The 19832-nt window shown below is 34.1% G+C and overlaps 2 protein-coding genes across 5 annotated transcripts; one reads left to right on the top strand and one right to left on the bottom strand.

Annotated features, from left to right (window-relative positions):
• The first annotated feature begins 3206 nt into the window (after nt 1-3206).
• Nucleotides 3207-14536, top strand: LOC102616899 (uncharacterized). Of its 4 annotated transcripts, none has more exons than XM_025099849.2 (24): nt 3210-3612; nt 3722-3831; nt 3958-4030; nt 4195-4256; nt 4491-4632; nt 5925-6143; nt 6240-6306; nt 6660-7059; nt 7601-7748; nt 7864-8024; nt 8287-8386; nt 8947-9021; nt 9154-9288; nt 9506-9595; nt 10092-10274; nt 10365-10469; nt 11157-11315; nt 11803-11847; nt 12208-12429; nt 12916-13022; nt 13115-13171; nt 13276-13348; nt 13448-13697; nt 14310-14536. In XM_025099849.2, exons 1-23 carry the CDS (start codon nt 3472-3474, stop codon nt 13607-13609), a joined length of 3036 nt encoding a protein of 1011 aa, XP_024955617.1. In that variant the 5' UTR covers nt 3210-3471; the 3' UTR covers nt 13610-13697; nt 14310-14536. The 4 variants fall into 4 exon arrangements, with proteins under 4 accessions (XP_015386769.1, XP_024955618.1, XP_024955617.1 ...); XM_006481005.4 differs by having other exon boundaries at nt 13935-14536; XM_025099850.2 differs by lacking the exons at nt 13115-13171; nt 13276-13348; nt 13448-13697; nt 14310-14536 and having other exon boundaries at nt 3208-3612; nt 12263-12429.
• A 1264-nt stretch (nt 14537-15800) lies between these two features.
• LOC102616597 (ERBB-3 BINDING PROTEIN 1) lies at nt 15801-19618 on the bottom strand. The gene is made up of 10 exons (XM_006481004.4): nt 19410-19618; nt 19194-19320; nt 18886-18970; nt 18637-18786; nt 18367-18520; nt 16793-17008; nt 16540-16676; nt 16370-16461; nt 16109-16288; nt 15801-16026 (listed from the first exon to the last, which is right to left on the bottom strand). Exons 2-10 carry the CDS (start codon nt 19282-19284, stop codon nt 15947-15949), a joined length of 1185 nt encoding a protein of 394 aa, XP_006481067.1. The 5' UTR covers nt 19285-19320; nt 19410-19618; the 3' UTR covers nt 15801-15946.
• Nucleotides 19619-19832: the final 214 nt, after the last annotated feature.

Below are 19832 nucleotides of genomic sequence, written 5' to 3'. Positions count from 1 at the left end.
AGTTTTTTCCGTCATCACCATTATTCTATTTAAGAAAGTCATTTTATGGGGTTGGACTCCTCCATTTTATAGGGTTGCACTCCTCCTCCATGCATCAAATCAGGAGGACACTACTGGTATTTTTTGAGATAATCAAGAATAATTTTAGATCAATGAAAATTAATATATTTATTTTACTAAATGCAAATTACTACTGCCACTGGCAAAGGCAACTTTTGAGTACTGAGTAATAAATAGTAAAATAAAATAATAAACAAGTTTAAATTTATCACTAAATAAATGAGTGACACATAATATCAGAACTTGAGTTGAAACTCAAATATTAAAATCTCTATTATTATTGTTATAATAACAGTATAATACGAGACACTGCTCATGTTATCACAATTCTATCATGTGATAATATCTTGTAAAACCATATTTTTAATAGCACTTGAAATATACTATACAATGACATCACGCGTGCAATTGTTCACAAGATAATAGGTAAATTTACTCATTATATCATTTTTTACTATAACAATTCAAATGCTTTACCTTAAATTGAAGTTATTGGTTATAAAAAAAACCTACAGAAGAAAAGTACTTAAAGTACGAACAAAGTTTTTACAAGCTTTTATTTACTACAGTTGAGAGACAATTTGTTACACAAATATATAGACTAACAAAAGGAGGCTTTAAATGTATGAATATGCCCCAAATGAACGTTCCGCATGTGGCCGTTGGATTGAGCTTTGTTTTATGACAGCGAAATTCCAATATTTCACCTTCTCTAATAAAATAAATAAATAATAATAATCTAATATTTCACACAAATATCATGACAGTTAGTAATTTGGGTCCGGTTACGGTGCAACGGTGGTACCATGCCACCGTTGCATTCAGCTGTTGGATCCACTTGAATGAATGAATTCATTAGAATCCAACGGCTAGGTACAACGGTGGTATGGTACCATTGTTGCACCATAGTTTTCTCCTAGTAATTCACAGTTTAATAATTTGAATTTTTTATTTTTGCTTAATCAAATAATCATTAAAACATATATTAAAAAAATTATATTTTTATTTTACCAGAAGAGGTTCTTCTAAGAGAATATATTCCTAATGGCATGTGAAAATCATTTTTAAGTGGGCTTTCTCACTTGAATGAACTCTATCAAGCAAAAGATGGGGCAAATTATCTTTAATAGAGTGAGAGTGTATCTCACATTTAATTGTTGCAAAATTTCTTAAAATCACAATACATACACATACATACATATATCATGAGTAATGCTATCGAAGTATGAATTTAAAATCACGATAAATCTCTAACTAAGCATGTAAACATTCATCATAAAAAAAAAAAAAGAAATGTTAGACATTTTAATATTTAAGTTCTAATTTAATTCTTAACTGATGTGTTATTCATTTATTAGATGATAATTAAGTAATTTTATAAGTTATAAAATATATCATTTAATAAATTAATTTAATAAATTAGTACAAATAATATTGAGCTCAAGTTGGGACTTAAACACGAAGATTCCTAATATTATTACACAGAAAAAAAGAGGAAAAAATCTTAAATACATATTAAATTGAAACTTAAATGTTGGAATCTCTAATATTAGTACATGAAAAAAAGAAGAAAAAAAACTCTTAAATGTTATCAACAATCTGTTATTTGTATGACCAAGAATCATGAGCATGTAACTTGGATTTATGATTGAAACATAAATCAATGTCTCGATTGAATAATACCAAATAGCTTTTTAAGTAATCTTAATCTGTTATCATGTTAATTCGTTTATGACATGAATTTGTTTGTACATCATGTGTTAAGTAGGTTTAAAAATCTGTACAAGGTAAATTAGTTAAACAAGCCGTCTTTGTGTATGATTAGTGTGCAAACTCATGACACCTAATGAATAGGTCCAATTCATGTTGGCCAAGTATATTATTTACACTGATTTAACATAACACGACCTTCAATTTAAAATACCATCCACTTTATCACACATTTAATTGAAATGAAAATGAAAAATTTAACAAGTTATTTGGATCATCTTTTAAAGGTGATTAATTTATTTTTTAAATTTGGCTCAAAGAGGCGTGACTAAGTGATTTTTAGCATTTTTGTTTGGTTATCCACTTGAGTTCGACTTTAAGAGTTAAAAGTTATATTTAGATGCCGTTATCCATTTCTTTCCTCAGATCTGTTATTTTCTATTTTTTTATAAATTAAAAACAACAAAAAACTTTGTTTGGTTGAGATATTTCATAAAAAGAAAACTTTCCTTAAATTTGTTATTTTTTATTTTTTATAAATTAAAAACAACAAAAAGACTTTGTTTGGTTGAGATATTTCATAAAAAGAAAACTGAAATACTAAAAGACTGTTTTCTAGAAACTTAGAAATGACACACATACAATTTGTTTTTATTTTTTAAAAATAATTATGCTTTAAATAGTGATTTACAATAATTAAATAAATTTAATTGTAAGAAAATGTCGTATAAAATGCAATTTATTGATAACAATTGTCACAAACAATTCTACCTTTTTATTACTTTTATTTTCATATTATGGATTTCCAAACATGCTACTAAATGCATTTTTTAATCCACAAAATAAAAATCAAAACAACTAATATTCATTTTAAAACAATAAATTCAAAAACACAATTCCAAAAATAAAAATAAAATATAAAAAAGTTTTTGTTATGTTACATGTTACATGATTATGTAACAACCGTTGAATTTCATCCAACGTTTGTGAAAATAATATAATTTTATTATTTTATATTTATATAATTATTAAATTTTTATCAAATAGTTACTATATAACCATATATGTTATATGATTACGTAACATAATAATCTCCGTATGAAAAGTACCACCCTCGCCCAAGCATTATTGGTAAAATCTATCGGTATGTCAGCTGGCGCCTTTGGCCGAGATTGGTAAGACTTAAAGAGCAGCGAGGATTTGGTTGGAATCTCGGTCAACTTTCAATGTCGAAATGTCAACATCACAGAAAGACAATGATCATCGGACGGATACCATTGAAAGGTCATAAGTCGTATAAAAAATTGATACCATTCGATCGCGCGCGCACGGTAAAGAACCTACTTATCTTCGCATGCAAGATAGTCCCCGGGACACTTCCCAAGCTAGTGTAGGAACACCACCATGTATAAATAACGGCAGACAAAACCTCAAGCAAAGACCATCTTCTATTCCATTTTCATTTTTTTTCATTTTATTCCTTCAGGTAAATCGCAATCATAACAAACTCTCACAATAACAAAGCCTCAAGATTCATGTAATCTCTTATCACACAAAGGAAAAAAAAAAAAAATAATAATAATAAATATCATTCTCATTAGTAAAAAAACTCGTCCGATCCAACTCACTAACTCGGTCCAAGTGTACTTCTCTGTACTACTCCCTGACTGTGAGTAAAGGAGCCTTTGATTAACAACAGCTATGGCGCTCTCAGCTTCGGATTTACCTGCGATATACACGCTGCTCGCTAATTCAATGAGCCGCGATGAAAGCATTCGCAAACCGGCTGAGGCGGCGCTTTCTCAGTCGGAAAGTAGACCTGGTTTCTGCTCTTGTCTCATGGTCTGTGCTCCGACTCCTTCATTTTTAGGGTTTTAGTTTAGTTTGGTTCTTTTATTCTAGTTTCTTGTGAAGCTTAGCAACTTTTGAAATGAATTAAATTAAAATGCAGGAAGTGATTACTGCCAAGGATTTAGCTTCTCAAGTGGATGTACGATTGATGGCTTCAGTGTATTTCAAAAATAGTATCAACCGTTATTGGAGGAATAGGCGCGATTCTGTGTAAGCTATCGATCATTTTATACTTTTTGTAAGGTTCATTTGTAAGAATTTGTGCGACTCTGCTGGCACAAGAGATGTATTTTTATTGATTATAGTGTAAAATGTAATGTAAGAATTTCTTTTCAGGGGAATAAGCAATGAGGAGAAAGTACATTTAAGACAAAAATTGTTGTCTCACTTGAGAGAAGAAAACAACCAGGTGTCGTTTAAGTCTTATATTTCATTCTATAATCATTTGTCGGCTTTTCACCAGCTTTTGTTATTCACGCATAGTAGGTCTCCACGTCATATGATTTGGTTGGATTTTTTTAGTTTGGATACTGTGTTTGCTAATTTTGTTATTACGAATATGTTTCTTCGTAGGTAGCTCAAATGCTAGCTGTGCTGATTTCCAAAATTGCTCGCTTTGATTATCCAAGAGAATGGTATGCTTTTTGCTCTTATCTGCTTTAATGATGATTTATAGTGGCTTATGTTTATATTACCAAAAAAAGAACATGAACTGAAAATGAACTGTGCATTAAAATTTGAACTTTTTTTTCCTAATGAGCGGTAAATCATGTTGTTTTAATTGATTGCTATACATAGAGTCCCTTTTTTCAAGTATTTCATTGGGGTAATTTTATGTATTGATAAAAAATATGTAATGATTTGTTTAGGCCGCAGCTCTTTTCTGTTTTAGCACAGCAGCTTCAAGCAGCAGATGTTCTTACTTCCCACAGGATTTTTATGATCCTATTCCGAACCTTAAAGGAATTATCCACTAAACGTCTTACTGCAGACCAGAGGAACTTTGCAGAGGTATATGCTGCTGTATCATCTATCGTAATTATTTGTTAGTTTTCTTTACCTACAAACATGATATTCCTATATTCAAGGGTAATTGATGACAAGAGTAATAGATGTAATATAGCTTCATGAAATTCCTACTGTATTGCCATTGATATCCTATCATAATCCCACCAATACATTCTAAAAATGCTAGCTTTCTGTGGCTACTTTGTAAGAGCAAATATCCTAAATATTTTCAACATGACAATTGTGTTACATTATTATTATTTTTTTTTCTCTGTGTGGTGTCTCTACACTATTACATTTCCTTAATGTTGTTCGTGCGGGCTCAAGCGTGTTCTTTAAAATCTGGAGATCTTTTGCATGAGTATTACAGTTCTGTCTAAATCTGGTCAGTTTGCTCAAGATTGTATCATCCTGCATGAGTCGAGTATAGAGAACTTTTCTAAGTTTTTATTTTCTCAAACTAGCTTACTGGATGTGAGGAGCTGTGTGCTGTATATAGTGTAGGCATTTTCTATGGCAGGAAATGGTTCACAAATAAATTTGTCAATTAAGACACGTATAAGATTTGGCCCACTAATGGAAGTTGACAGTGATTGAAACCTTATTTTTGTTCTGTCAAAAAGTTTCAAGGTAATTCACTTGAAGCTTATTCTGTGTGATTATCGTGTGCTCATGTGGCAGATTTTTTCTAGAGCCTGCTTAGCTAGCAGTGGAGCTGTCTGTCTAGAAAAGGGTATCATGGTCATTAGTGATAGGTGATCAGGCTCCCCCTCAATGGGTTTTTTTCACTAGGGTAAATCGTAATGTATCTCCCTCCTTTGGTTAGGAAGTGCAGATGTGATAAGGAGGCAGATTCTAGGCAGTCGTTGGTTTCTGCTGTCCAAATATTTTGGGGGAACACCATATTCTGAATAGCTGGGTGTAAATGCAGGTTTTTTTTTTTTTTTTGGGTTTTCTAGTATTTTGGTCTAGGGTGTGGATTTGCTCTTTATAGTGGTTCATCTCTGCTACAGTTTTTTCAGTTGTTAAATTTCTTTCTGTTTTTCATGGTTTAATTACATGCATCTTTTGCATGTTATAAAGATGAGTATAGCGCGTGCTTTTAAGTTTAGACGCCCTGACAAGATATGACTTCATGACATTAACCAAATACATTGTATTACTGCCTATTAGACAGACAGCACCTTAGATTGGCAGGAGAATTGTGTTTTCAATGTTCAATATTTGCTTTTATAACCTACCTTTTACAACTTTATATAATCTATTTTGAGATTGTGGTCTTCAATTTTTGGCAGATATCATCTCATCTCTTTGATTATAGCTGGCACCTTTGGCAGAGTGATGTGCAGACCATATTACATGGTTTCTCTACAGTTGCCCAAGCCTATAATTCAAATGCTTTGGAGCAGGATCATGATGAACTTTATTTAACATGTGAGAGATGGTTATTGTGTTTAAAGATAATACGGCAATTGATAATCTCAGGTTTTCCAAGTGATGCAAAATGCATACAGGTGCTATCTTGTTCTATTTTTGTTTTTTCTTCCTCATTTTTTTCTCTTAACTTGGCAGCATACAATTGTTTCAACTTGCTTATTTTTATCCTTTAGGAAGTGCGACCGGTCAAGGAGGTCTCTCCTTTGCTCCTGAATGCTATCCAATCATTTCTTCCCTACTGTAAGATTTCTCATTTGTTCTTCTGATGCCAGTTGCTTGTAGATAAATATATGTATGCACTAATGCATGAGATGCATTCCAAGATCTTGGTTAAGCAGCTAAAAATACATAAATACAATGTCGATTTCATATTTTTTCAATTTATTGCCTTTAAAAAGATTGCAGAAAATGAACCTCATATTTCCTCCTCTGGTAACATGTAGTATTATTTTATTCTAAACAATCTGGTATTCATAATTCATATATGTTGTCTTAAGGGACACAAAGCTAAATCCATTACATATGTAGTCGTGTTTGTTTGTTACAACTTCAGTTGTAAATAACTCATTCACATGTGTTACTGTCTTTTGCAGATTCATCTTTTCAGAAGGGACATCCTAAATTTTGGGAGTTCACAAAGAGGGCATGTACTAAATTGATGAAAGTTTTGGTTGCAATTCAGGGCAGGCATCCTTATACATTTGGTGATAAATGTGTCCTTCCACCAGTTGTGGATTTCTGTTTAAATAAGATAACGGCCCCTGAGCCAGATATTTTTTCATTTGAGCAATTCTTGATTCAGTGTATGGTACTGGTGAAATCTGTTCTGGAATGTAAAGAATACAAGCCAAGTCTTACTGGGCGAGTGATGGATGATAGTGGGGTTACGCTCGAGCAGATGAAGAAGAACATTTCCAATGTTGTTGGCGGTGTCGTGAGTTCCCTTCTGCCTAAAGAACGGATAATTCTTTTGTGTAATGTATTGATAAGAAGGTATTGATACTCTTGCTTCTGCTCGTCGCCTATCAAATTGGTGTTTATAGTACGAAATATTTGAGGCGTAAATGCTCGTATATGTTTATTTGAATGACATATATTAGCTATGAAGTTGTGCATGATTAATCTGTTCCACTTTTGGTTCTGTAAGATCAGTGAAGTGTTAAAATTGTGTATCTTCAAGTTTGTTTAATGTTGAAATCATAAAGTAATCGTATAAAGAACTTTTTACTGTTGCATATCTGTCACATAATACTCTATGGGAATCTAGTTTTTTCATTTTCAAGTATAATCTGTAATTTTTTTGAGTGTGAACTTATAGGAGATAAACTTGACCTCTCTTCTAGCCTTAGCCAAACTATTCTGAAAACAACTATGTATCAACATGTGGCACTAACTATTCTGTAGTAACTCTGACTTGTGTTTGCATTCTAAGAAAAAAGAATTCAGTGTTCAATTAAAAGTTGTTACACTATTAATAATTATGTTTTGTTTCTGTTGTATTTGCAATTAAAAAGTGTTTTGCTTATTTCAACAGGTATTTTGTTCTAACGGCAAGTGACTTAGAGGAATGGTACCAGAACCCTGAGGCATTTCATCATGAGCAGGATATGGTTCAGTGGACAGAAAAACTTAGACCTTGTGCTGAAGCTTTATACATTGTATTGTTTGAAAATCATAGCCAAGTAGGTCACCTTCAAGTCTTGTATAATTTTTGGTATTCTTTTGTCCTTTTATCACAATTTCCGCTGATTTTAGGATTCAATGGTGGGCTTATTTTACTTTGATTTCTATTTATAGCTGCTAGGTCCTGTTGTGGTATCCATCCTTCAAGAGGCGATGAATGGTTGCTCAACTTCAGTGACTGAGATCACACCAGGCTTGCTACTAAAAGATGCTGCTTATGGTGCAGCAGCATATGTTTATTATGAGCTCTCAAATTACTTGAGCTTTAAAGACTGGTTCGTTATTTTGGCTGTTATACCTATGGCATTTTCTTATGGCAATTAAAATGGAAATGTTTGCAAGAAAAACTTTTGATTTCGAACTGGCATAAGTGTGTTCATTTTTAAGCCCCCATAAGTACATATGTTACACTACACAAGTTGCAAATACTTTTTTATAATAAAAATGATAAGTTGCAAATCCTTTTGATAATGAATAAATACGTGCTCTTTTGCTTTTTGTTTTTTTTCAATAATGCTTCTGTACCACTGATTACAGGTTTAATGGTGCTTTATCCCTCGATCTTTCAAATGATCATCCAAATATGCATATCATCCATCGAAAAGTTGCAATAATATTGGGACAGTGGGTTTCTGAGGTAACAGTTTTATGAGCTGCACAGTATGTGAACTATTATGATTATTAGTTTTTTTTTTCCCCTCTTTCTCCCCTTTTGGAGTAAATATCCAGTGCTTGCAATAATGGCTTTATGACCAGTCTACAACAAAATCTAGGCCAGATTATTGTATCTATACCACTGTTACCGTAAATATTGTGCTGTCTACATTTATTTTGTTTTATTTTACATTTTTTCGGTCTATTGGGTGTGAATACTAATTTATTGCTCAAGTTATCCTCAAAAAATAAAATAAAAGAGCAAGGCAGAAGCTTTCAGAGTCAACATGTTACAATCGTTGTTTAAAAAGTGTGCTAAAGTTCTTTGATGGGTGCTTAAACTGTTAGTCCTTTGTATAGAATTGGTGTCTCGTAAGAATCAAGAAACCGTTGTATTTTCTCACATCAATGACAAGGGGTTGTGAATTGAGATCTATTGGATACTTATTTTGTCACCTTTAAACTATGCTCCTTCTGATTTCAAGTTTTATCCAGTGTAATCACAGAAGAACTTCTGTATTTCTGATGTTTGCATTTTGGCAGATTAAAGATGACACAAAACGAGCAGTATATTGCGCTTTGATTAAATTACTAATGGATAAAGATCTATCAGTCAGGGTATGAATTGTCCATTAATTCACCTTTTTTTTTAATTCTCTGCTTCTATGATCATTATTTTATATAAGTTTCCTGCTCATAATTTTTCGTTGTATTTTGTTCATCAAGGAATTTTTGCATTTTTTGTTTTAGCTGGCAGCCTGTAGGTCCTTGTGCTCTCATATTGAAGATGCTAACTTTTCCGAAAGAGATTTTACCGATCTGCTTCCTATTTGTTGGGATTCCTGTTTTAAATTGGTTGAGGAAGTTCAAGAGTTTGACTCAAAGGTACATAGATAATTTATACTGTGGTAAAATAGAAATTGAATTTTATTCATTGTGGAAAGCATGGATTTCTTGTTTTATATGTTTCTTGCTTTTCAATTTTACAATAAAAAATTCTACTTTTGGATAATGTTAACTTATTCTTCATTCTAACTTCTCTCTGATGCTTTTTTCCTTGAGAATATTACTGAATTTCGTATTTTTCTTTATTTTCCTTCAGGTTCAGGTTTTAAATTTGATCTCTATTCTTATCGGACACGTTAGTGAAGTCATTCCTTATGCAAATAAGTTGGTGCAGTTTTTTCAGAAGGTTTGTATTAGTTTTTGTCTTCATCTTTATCTTTATCCTTTTCCCCTCCTTTTGTTAATAGGGGCATCTTTATCTTTATCCTTTTCCCCTCCTTTTGTTAATAGGGGCTCATCTTTGGTAGAAAAAGAATAGATTTCCATGAAACAAGAACACACTGGGGAAACTAAAAAAATAATGTCGTCACCAATACTAAGTCTACTTCCATAAATCATTTATTTATTTTTTATTATTATTATTTTTGGTGATGTGAACTACATTAGCTAAGCTGAATCTGCTGGTGGTAGACGGTTTGTTAAACATAGGTCATTTACTACACTTGTTAAAAGTGTCTTACCTGCCTATTTCATTTTTCTTCTGTTTTCTTAAAAGGTGGGGGTGGGCAGAGCTCAATTATGATTTTTAACCCCCTGCATCCCCACACCCACACCCCCCCCCCCCCAACAACGGCGGGTGAAAATAAATTCTTCTTTTTGACGTTTTCCATTATCTTGGAAAGGTCTGGGAGGAGTCTTCAGGTGAAAGCCTTCTTCAGATTCAGCTACTTATCGCTCTGCGGAACTTTGTTGTTGCTCTTGGCTATCAGTCACATAATTGCTACAGCATGCTGCTGCCAATTTTGCGAAGGGGAATTGATATAAATAGTCCAGATGAGCTAAATCTTCTTGAGGATAGCATGCTGGTTAGATTACCCTTGTGTGTGTGTGTGTGTATTTTAGTTGGCTGCTTTATTCTTACATGTTTGCTAAATGCTATTGCCATAATCCTGCAGTTGTGGGAAGCCACTATTTCTCATGCTCCTGTGATGGTGCCTCAACTATTAGCATACTTTCCATGTCTAGTGGAAATCATGGAAAGAAGTTTTGATCACTTGCAGGTCGGACTTCATTAGTCACCATATAACATTTTGAACCATCTGTCTCCCAATGAACTGTTACTAAATGCTGAACTAAAAAAAAAAAATTACATTTAAATGATAGTCTTATTACTAGAACTTGTTAACTGGAAAAGTAATTAGAAAAGGTTCCTCCTTCATCTGATATCTTTGGGAGCTCATGTTTGAATGGCTTATTTTTCTATTGCAACCTCCTATTATATGTACTTGGTTTCAGTTTTCTTTCTTGTGTGTTAATGGATAGCATTGTTGGTTAGATTTCTTGCAGTGAAGCAAGAGGTCTGAGGGATTGAATCCCTCTCACACTAAACCTCAAAAGGAGGTTATATTTAATTTGTGTGTGTGCTTGTGAAGGAATGGGGTAGTTGTGGTAAAAGTATATAAAGATATTTCCAGTTTCACAGGATTTTTTTTTTTTTTTGGGTGGGTGGAGGGGGTGTTGGTGGGAGTGAGTTTTTTGGAGAGAATAGGAATAGGTTTTATAAAACCATCGAAACAATTTTGATGAATTCATACTGGCTTTTCTTCTTTCAGTGCTTGTTTGCTCCAAGAGTTTTTCACTTGCCCTTTTCATATATCATTACCATTTGTTATCAACATATAATTTGTGTTCATCCATATTTCAACTCCTGAATTTTTTTTTTTGTTTGACTTGAAATATAATTCCAGGTTGCTATCAATATTATTGAGGGGTACATTATTCTTGGTGGAACTGATTTTTTAAACATGCACGCTTCCTGTGTTGCTAAACTTCTTGATCTGGTTGTCGGAAATGTTAACGACAAAGGGCTGCTTATAATTCTTCCGGTCATTGATATGCTAATACAGGTACGTGCAACTTGAAAGCAAATCAGCTTTCTTTAGATATTTGAATTTCGTGAAGCTAGTACAGTTTGTTTAATTATAAGATTTTATTACAAGTACCAAAGTTATAGATAGACCCAAAAATAATTGAGATTTCAGAATACAAGCTCCCAATTTTTTACTGGGAATGATTGACCCACAAGTGGAGATTTTTTATGTTTATGGATGCAAATTTATAATTTTATGTTCTACTGCCGACGTCTGTTGGCATTGATATCTCTCCATTTTATAAACCTTAAATTTATACCTGTGCATAGCCATTTAAAATTTACATGTTTTATGATGATATATCCATACAATCAATTAATGCTTTTGGTTGCTAAGGGGAAAAAAATTCCAAGTCATTTGATCTCCATTTCCCTTCAGAACGTGTTTATGATAATCATTTAGGTTTAGATTTGTTGTATGAATCAATTAAATCTCATAACTATTTGTTTCTGCTGTTTTGCAGTGTTTTCCTATTCAAGTGCCCCCATTAATAAGCTGTAGTTTACAGGTAAGTGGAGTTCTTTGCCTGTGCAAATGCATGATTTTCTTTTCATATAATATTAACCAAACTCCGTGCCAAACTGAGAGCCTGTTTGGGAACAGCACAGCCGCCCCAAACCTATAATTAAGGAGAGAATCTCAACCAAATAGGTTTGGGCAGGTGCGTTGCCACAGTGCAGCAGCCCAAACGAGGTTCAAGTGTGAATGGGATCTGATCCCAAGACTTCTTGCACAACACAAAGAAGCCTGATTGGTTGATCCTTTTTGTATCCAATGTGCAAATCTTTGATGATTTTAGTTTTGCACTTCATGATAAGTTTTTCTGTTGGCGCTTTTTAACAATCATTTGCTGCTTCAATGTTGCTAGAAACTGATTGTTATATGTTTGAGTGGAGGAGATGACCATGAACCTTCTAAAACAGCTGTCAAAGCGTCTTCTGCTGCTATTCTGGCGAGGATTTTGGTGATGAATGCCAATTACCTTGCTCAGTTAACATCTGAACCATCACTATCATTACTACTGCAGCAGGCGGGTATTCCTATTGAAGAAAATATGCTTCTTTCTCTGGTTGACATATGGCTTGACAAGGTCAGTGGACTAGTAGGGCTTGCATCATGAAGGACTTTTTCGAGATTATTGAAGTTCCTGTATTTTTCTGTTTTAGCTTGTTTGATTCATTTGCATATGTTTTGAGACATCAAAAGCTGAATTATGTTACAGTTTGGGTTGACTTAAAATTTAAGTGTTTAAATGTAGATCTCTTTACCTGTGGACTTATTTGAAAATCAATTTTTAGTAGTCTCCACGAGTTTCTGAGATTCTGGAAAAAGTTGTATATGGTCCTCCTGTTATTATCTTTTAGTGCTTTATGCAAAGGGAAAAATTGGGACTCACAGCTGGCATTGAGCATTCCTCTCCTTCCCTTTACAAACTGACTCAGCATTTGGTTTTCAAAATGTTTTAACCGGAACTTGACAGTTATCTGTTTAAGTTTTGGTCTGGTTGCCTCTGAATTGAGCTAGACTCATGATTATGGTGTGACTAATAATTATTGTTATTGATGCCTTTAAACAGGTAGACCATGTATCTTCTGTCCAGAAGAAGATATTTGCCTTAGCCCTTTCTATAATTTTGACAATGAGACTACCTCAAGTTCTCGACAAACTTGATCAGATCCTTAGGTGTGATTTCAGTATTTAATATTTATGCAGTAGTTGCAATCAGACTATTGGTTTCATACCTGTATTGATGATTCTTTTATATTTCTATGCAGCGTATGTACAAGTGTAATTTTGGGAGGAAACGATGACTTGGCTGAGGAAGAGTCAAGGTTAGATGCCCTATGGTTTTATGTTTGCATATTTTACTTATTTAGTAAGGATTATTTTTGAGGTGGAAGTTATCTGTATCCGTCATTGTTATGATGAATGGCAGTGGTGACAATATGAGTTCCAGCAAATATCATGGTGAAGGCACTATTCCAAGTAAAGAGTTAAGGAGGAGACAGGTGAGCATTCTCGGAATATACTGAAGATTCCAAATGTCAAACACTGACTAAATAGACTGCATAACTTCATTATGATGATTTCTTTTGTTGCTTTTCCAGATCAAGTTTTCAGATCCAGTCAATCAGTTGTCATTAGAAAACTCAGTGAGGGAGAATCTTCAAACTTGTGCGACCCTTCATGGGGATTCCTTTAATTCGACCATGAGTAGAATGCATTCATCCGCATTAATGCAATTGAAGCAGGCGTTGAAGATGCAGTAGGCTTGGTGATAATGCCCATCTTATTATTTGGTGTCTCATGTCCAGAGCATTTAAATTTTTCATTATTCCCACACATTGAGAGTTTGCAGTAAGTTCTTTCTATTCTTTTTTATTATGCTAGTGTTTCCATTTAGCGCTTCATTTCTATTCTCTTCTAGAATTTGATAAGATGTTCTCTGCAACGGGATGTCATTTGAAGCAGAATTATTTTGTCTTTCATCAAACTTTTCTATGTGAAGTAGTTACGAATATGAGTTTCTGATTATTGTTCAATGCCCCTTCATTGGATTGCCCATCTAATGGACTGCAATATGTGTTTTCACAGGTGATTTTGACTTGAGTTGGCGGTTTCAACATTTTTTTTTTTTTTTTGTAATTTTCCCTAGCTGAGCTGAGTGTGAGTTCATTCATATTTGAAATTTTCATTTGTATATGCCTTTCTGGCATAGAAAACCTTGTAAATAGTTTGCTGGTCTTTTCTTGTCTGCATTTTCAAGGCAAACAAGGATGACAGCATCCAGTTTTTTTATAGGTTTGTTAATACTCATGAAAATGAAATGAAAACTTTATAAAGGGGGGATAAAAGTAAAGAGATGAATACGGCATTTTCTGATCGCACTCAAAGAATTGCTTCTGCTGTTCTTCAAAAGCTGACCTGTTTGGTAACGTAGATTTAGCCTAACTTTACTATTGTTTCAAGTTGCCAGGTTGGGGTTTAGATATCCAGCAGAATTTTATAAGGCTTCCCGGTGAGGTAAAAGAATGTAGCAATGTTGCTAGTGATCATTTTGGTGGAAAAGTTGTCTCTGGAGCTCGGAAATAGGATATAATCTTTTTTTAACTTGATTCTCTGTAACTTTTCACGTTTCCAAGGTACTTGTGCAAACGATGTAAAATTTTTCCAACAATAATTTAAGCTTTCAATTGCACTGCACGTGTATACTACATCCAAAGGAGTATCTCACTCTTTGTATTCTGTATTAACAAGTATAGCTTTTAGGTGTCCTATTCTTAGTAAAGGGATCATATTCCAATTTCCACCAAAAGCGATCCGGTGATCAACTACCATTGATTTTGTTCCGCCCGCCGGGCGGCACCTTTTCAATTGAACCGCACGTGTACGCCAAAATGATGATAATATGAAATTACGAGGACTGTTACTCTCAGTCTTAATCTAACAAATCTAATACAGAACTCCATCTCATCCGCAAGGAGAGTACTGTGCCGTAAGCATGATTTTATCATTTTCAGCATGAATTAAATTACGAAAATTTCACAGCCGAAATCATATAAATCGATGATGGAATCTTCCAATTCTCTATTATGTTACTCGCACCTCTTCAATAGATTTTACTTTTTAGAGTATAATAAAGACATTACATTCAATTAATGTAGGTATATCATGTGTGCATTTATTTTAAAAAATTATTATGCAATTATTAATTATATTTAATTGATCTGCACATAACATATATACATTAATTAATTTAATTGAGTGAAATATTTTTTATGTACTCTAAAATTTCTCAGCCTCTATATCACTACAGGTAAGACTAAGTAGTTCATATGAAAGACCAAGTACAATGGTATCAGAAGGACATTCAAGAAAATTCCATCGCATGTTTTAAATTTGCCGCATGTTTTCCCAAACCGGAATTTTATCGATAATATATTGACATAATGGTACAGGAAAGTATAATTAAAAATTCTTCATTTTCTTATGAAGAATTCTTCATTGATTTCTCAAAAATTTTTGTTTAAATTAAGAAGAAATTAAACCAAAATTAATCCCTCACATTCTTCGCTTCCTACCCACAAAATAGATGATGATATTCATCTTCTTCAAAGACGATGTCCTCTTCACTAGACGTCCTTCCAATTTCCGACGCCAATCAATCGTTCTCTAAACATGATTAACAAACCTAATATTTTTCTTTGAAATTCACCAACAATCCGAACTGGCTATAACCACACTGACAAGAGCACATCAATGAGTCTTACCAACAAGCATCCTTTAACAATTCCATTTTATCGTCGAGAAATCTAACATCAATGCACAAAGCATTTGACATTTGAAACCTTGATTTGAATGCAGCGCCAAAATTATATCTATCATGTCATGCTGCTTGGGTTTATTGATCTATGTTTCAATAAATAGTCAGTAACGGCTACTAAAACAGAAAAGATACAGTTCAGAGGAGGAAGGATGCAGATATGATTTGGTGGATAACACAGTTAGAATCATTGTCTAAACACTATATTAAACTGTAACCAACCAGATACAAGTGAACAAAGCATCAAAATTGGGGAAAGAAATGAAAATAAATAAGTAAACACTCATTCTTGAGTTGCAGCTCCATTTGTTGCATCCATGGGCTCGGCTTCCGTTGATTCCTCAGCTTTGTCGCCCTTCTTACCTGCAATTGTCAAATAGAGATATTATTTTGGGCATAAGAACGGTTAAAGTACCAATGATTTGCCCATCCACTTTCTAGATACCTTTCTTCTTCTTTCCACCACCTTTCTTCTTAGTCTTGATGCCCAAGGCTAACCAGGCCTTAATTTCAGGATCATCGATTGTCTTGGTGGACTGAATCTCCTGCAGAGTATGAGATGTGATCCGATCTGACCCATTCGGCATCAGTAAAACTGTGAATTTGATATGAGCAACATAATCACCTGTAAGACCATAAAACAAAGTCAGTAGTGATCAGCAAAAATCATGGTGGGAGCAGAAAACTTATTTAAGCAAATTATTACCAGGCTTCTCGTGAAGAACAGGATATGGCTGCAGAAGCTCATGATTCACACATTCCACTAATCCTAGCCTAGCCCTTTTTTCTTCCAAAGCCCTATACAGTGAAAAATGATTAAAGATACCATTGCACTAAAAAAATTTAAAAGCAAATGAAAGTGCAAACACAACAAACCTTGCAGTGAAAGGCATGATTGGAAATTTCTGATTAATTTCACTAAAGATAAATCTAGAAGCTTTCATTTTTAAGTGATAGTTTTTGTCCACGGCTCTCTTGTAAATAGTCGTCTGCTTCTCATCCAACAGCTTTGGCTGCAAGGTACAATATACAGAAACTTGAGGACACAAATTGAAATCTTTCTCCAGAAAATGTCGTGGTTACATAAACAATGCAACGGGGTGTGACTTCATGCTGGCACCACGATTACCTTTCCATCACCTGTGCTTGTAACTATATCTACAGCATAAACTTCGTTCTCCTCAAATTCTGCATCATCAACTCTGGTATCTGGATTGGAGACACTCAGTACAACTTTGTTTCCGTCAATCACAAACTGCTTCAGCTGGTGGCTGAGAACACCTTCAACAATCTTGCAATCATATGCAGCAGCTACCTTCTGAATGGCTTCTGTTACATCTTTGTTCTGCCACATAAAAGGACAGATACTAAACACAGTGATAGAAAGAACAGAATAACAATAGTTATATAAAGGTATATTTTATAAGAAAAATGAATCAAACATAGCATCTACGCATGTAGAGATATCAAATAATACCAAACACAGGCAAAACCTTGTGTCTTGTACCCTTATGTGTCCAAAAGGGAAAAAAAATTAGGCTGTAATCTGATGAATTGCACCAACAGCATCTACATCAATTCTAATGCAGCCAATTTTAGTATAGGAAACACGGAAACGAGGAAATCAATTACAAAATGATAAACGGACTATTTACTCCAACACCAGAATACCTTAAATTTCACCCTAAGAGAAGTAAACACAAAGTACCCTGTCAGAGTAACTATGACAAGAGCCACATTTGGGCGTTAGCCCATAGCTTCAAATAAGATTCATCATAAGGGAATATTAGATGTCGGAGACATGATGAGACAAAACAAGGCACATGCTCGGACAAAAAAACTTCTTTAAAGATTAGAAGCAATTCTGATTGGGCTTATTACAAGGAGAGGGGGAAAAAAAGCAAATGTTACTGTATCAGTGTAACTATGACTAGAAAAGGCTTCATTGGAGCTTCATCCATCATCTTTACAGTTCCCATCATGTAAAGATCACTTCAAAAACTAGAGGAATTGAAAGAAATTTAAAAAGATGTTGGCTCACATGGCTATAGGTATCAACTGAAGTGGAGGTATCAACCAAAAGCAGCCTATTAAAGCCACAGATAATATTGGCAACAGGGAAAAGAGGAAATCAACATGTAATTAATCACCTCGGCAAAGTTGCCTGCTTTTCAAACTGTCAAATGACATCTACTTGATAACTATTAATAAAAAATTCGTCGATGTCCTCCTTGGGATGAGAGTGACAAAATTCCCCTATCAGAGTAACTATGACAAAAAGAGCTTCATTTGGATATTTGCCCATAGCTCATAACAAAGATTCATCATTTAGGGGATACAAAAAAAAAAAAAAAACACACACTACAAATATTCAAAATTAAATCAAATGTTTAGTATTTACCAGAAAAGAAGGAATGGCAACCATTAATTCCAAACATAACTTCTCAAATCTAAAGCACCAAAACAAGTCAATTTAATGCTGCAGCTAGTATACAAATGCAACTACAGAACATTAGCTTCAGAATTTGAAGAACAGCTTGAACTTTGACAACAAGCACATAAAATCCTCAAATCACTATTAAAAACAATATGAGAACAAAACTATATAAAATCTGCTTATATCTCAAACATTTAACGACCCAACTAAAACAGATAACAGACTTGAGGAACAAAAGAAAAACAGCATTATCACAAAGAAATTACCTTCTTTCCTGGCCTTACAAGCCTCAAGGCAACCTCAGCAGCAGTATTTGCTGCAGCAATAACATCAGCTGCCCTGCCTGTTACAGGCTCATCCTGGAGGACATGAGTGTGTGCAACTACAGCAATAAACCCATCTATGTGACATCCCAAATCACTGCATCAATTAAAAACCCACAATTAATCCTCCCTCTGGACACAAATTTGTCCCACTGTCTAAACAATGCACGTGCAACTCAAGAACATAAATAACCAAGTGTAGAAAATGCTTACATCTTGATCATGTCTCCTTCTTGCAAGACTGTCTCATCACTTGCAAGTGGTGAAAAATGACAGAGTGTGTTGTTAACAGAAACACAACTTGGGAATGCAACGCCCCTCTCGATCTTCTTCTTTACATTCTTGTACATGTTGCCGGTTTGTCTTAAAACACAAACAACAAAAACCAATTAACAGAACTATTCTATGTACGAATAGAGATTTCCAAGCAAATTTCCAACAGCCAGGATAACAATAACTTACTCTCTAATAAATGAATCTCCCTTCTCACAAAGGTCAACAATCTTAACACCGGGTTTGCATTCTGATACTACCAACTGCAACGCCTCTGAAAATTTTGAACATTTCACATAAGTTTATTAATACTGCAAAGCCTCAGCAAATTTTCAGCTTCGATCAAAACATGTAACAAAAATCAATCTTTTTACACACACATATACATACATATAGCATTACAAGCACTGAATAAATTCACAATCTATTTGCAATTTTTTTCGAAAAAAAAATAAATTAATCACAATAAATAATTGCAGGAGGTAGAGGGTATTAACTATTGGCGATCTCAGCAGCGCTTTTGTATTTGGTGACAACTTCAGGAGAAGTGAGATCCAACTCCTTCTCCTCCCTTTCATCGTCCGACATCGTTTTGATTTTTGTAGAAAAAATCTACCAAACAATCTGTAAAAGAAACGGGAAATGAGAGTTCTGTTTAAAGTCTAATCGGAATTAAGATTAAGCAACTTGATACATTAAGGCAGGGAACCCACTGTGATAAACTGACGGTGACGGCGGTGAAGCTAGGGTACTGCAAAGATAAAAAAATAGAATACGAGATAGAGAGAAAGAGGGTGAAGACTGAAGAGGTGGCTCGATAGGGACACAGCTAGGGTTTGGTTCTCACGGCAGCGTTGGCTTATATAGGAAATTCGTACGTGCTCGGGCTAGGGTTTTTGTGTTTCCTTTTTATTTTTTATTTTTTTCCTTTTTTCTCCTTTATTATTATAATTATTGGTTGTTCTTTTTTCAGCTTCTACTTGGTTCTGCGTGGGTAAGGTTAATGCGAGAGTGCGCACAGACCACAGTAACAGATAACAGAAACAGTGTTTGGCTAAGCCTTGTTTGGCGAACGCGTGAAGCGCTTTGAGGAAATACAAAAGTGCTTTTCCATTGCTTAAAGCTTTTTCATATTC

The sequence above is a fragment of the Citrus sinensis genome, chromosome 6 (genome assembly GCF_022201045.2).
Source record: "Citrus sinensis cultivar Valencia sweet orange chromosome 6, DVS_A1.0, whole genome shotgun sequence".
NCBI lineage: Eukaryota > Viridiplantae > Streptophyta > Magnoliopsida > Sapindales > Rutaceae > Citrus > Citrus sinensis.
This window is presented reverse-complemented; position numbering and strand designations above follow the sequence as displayed.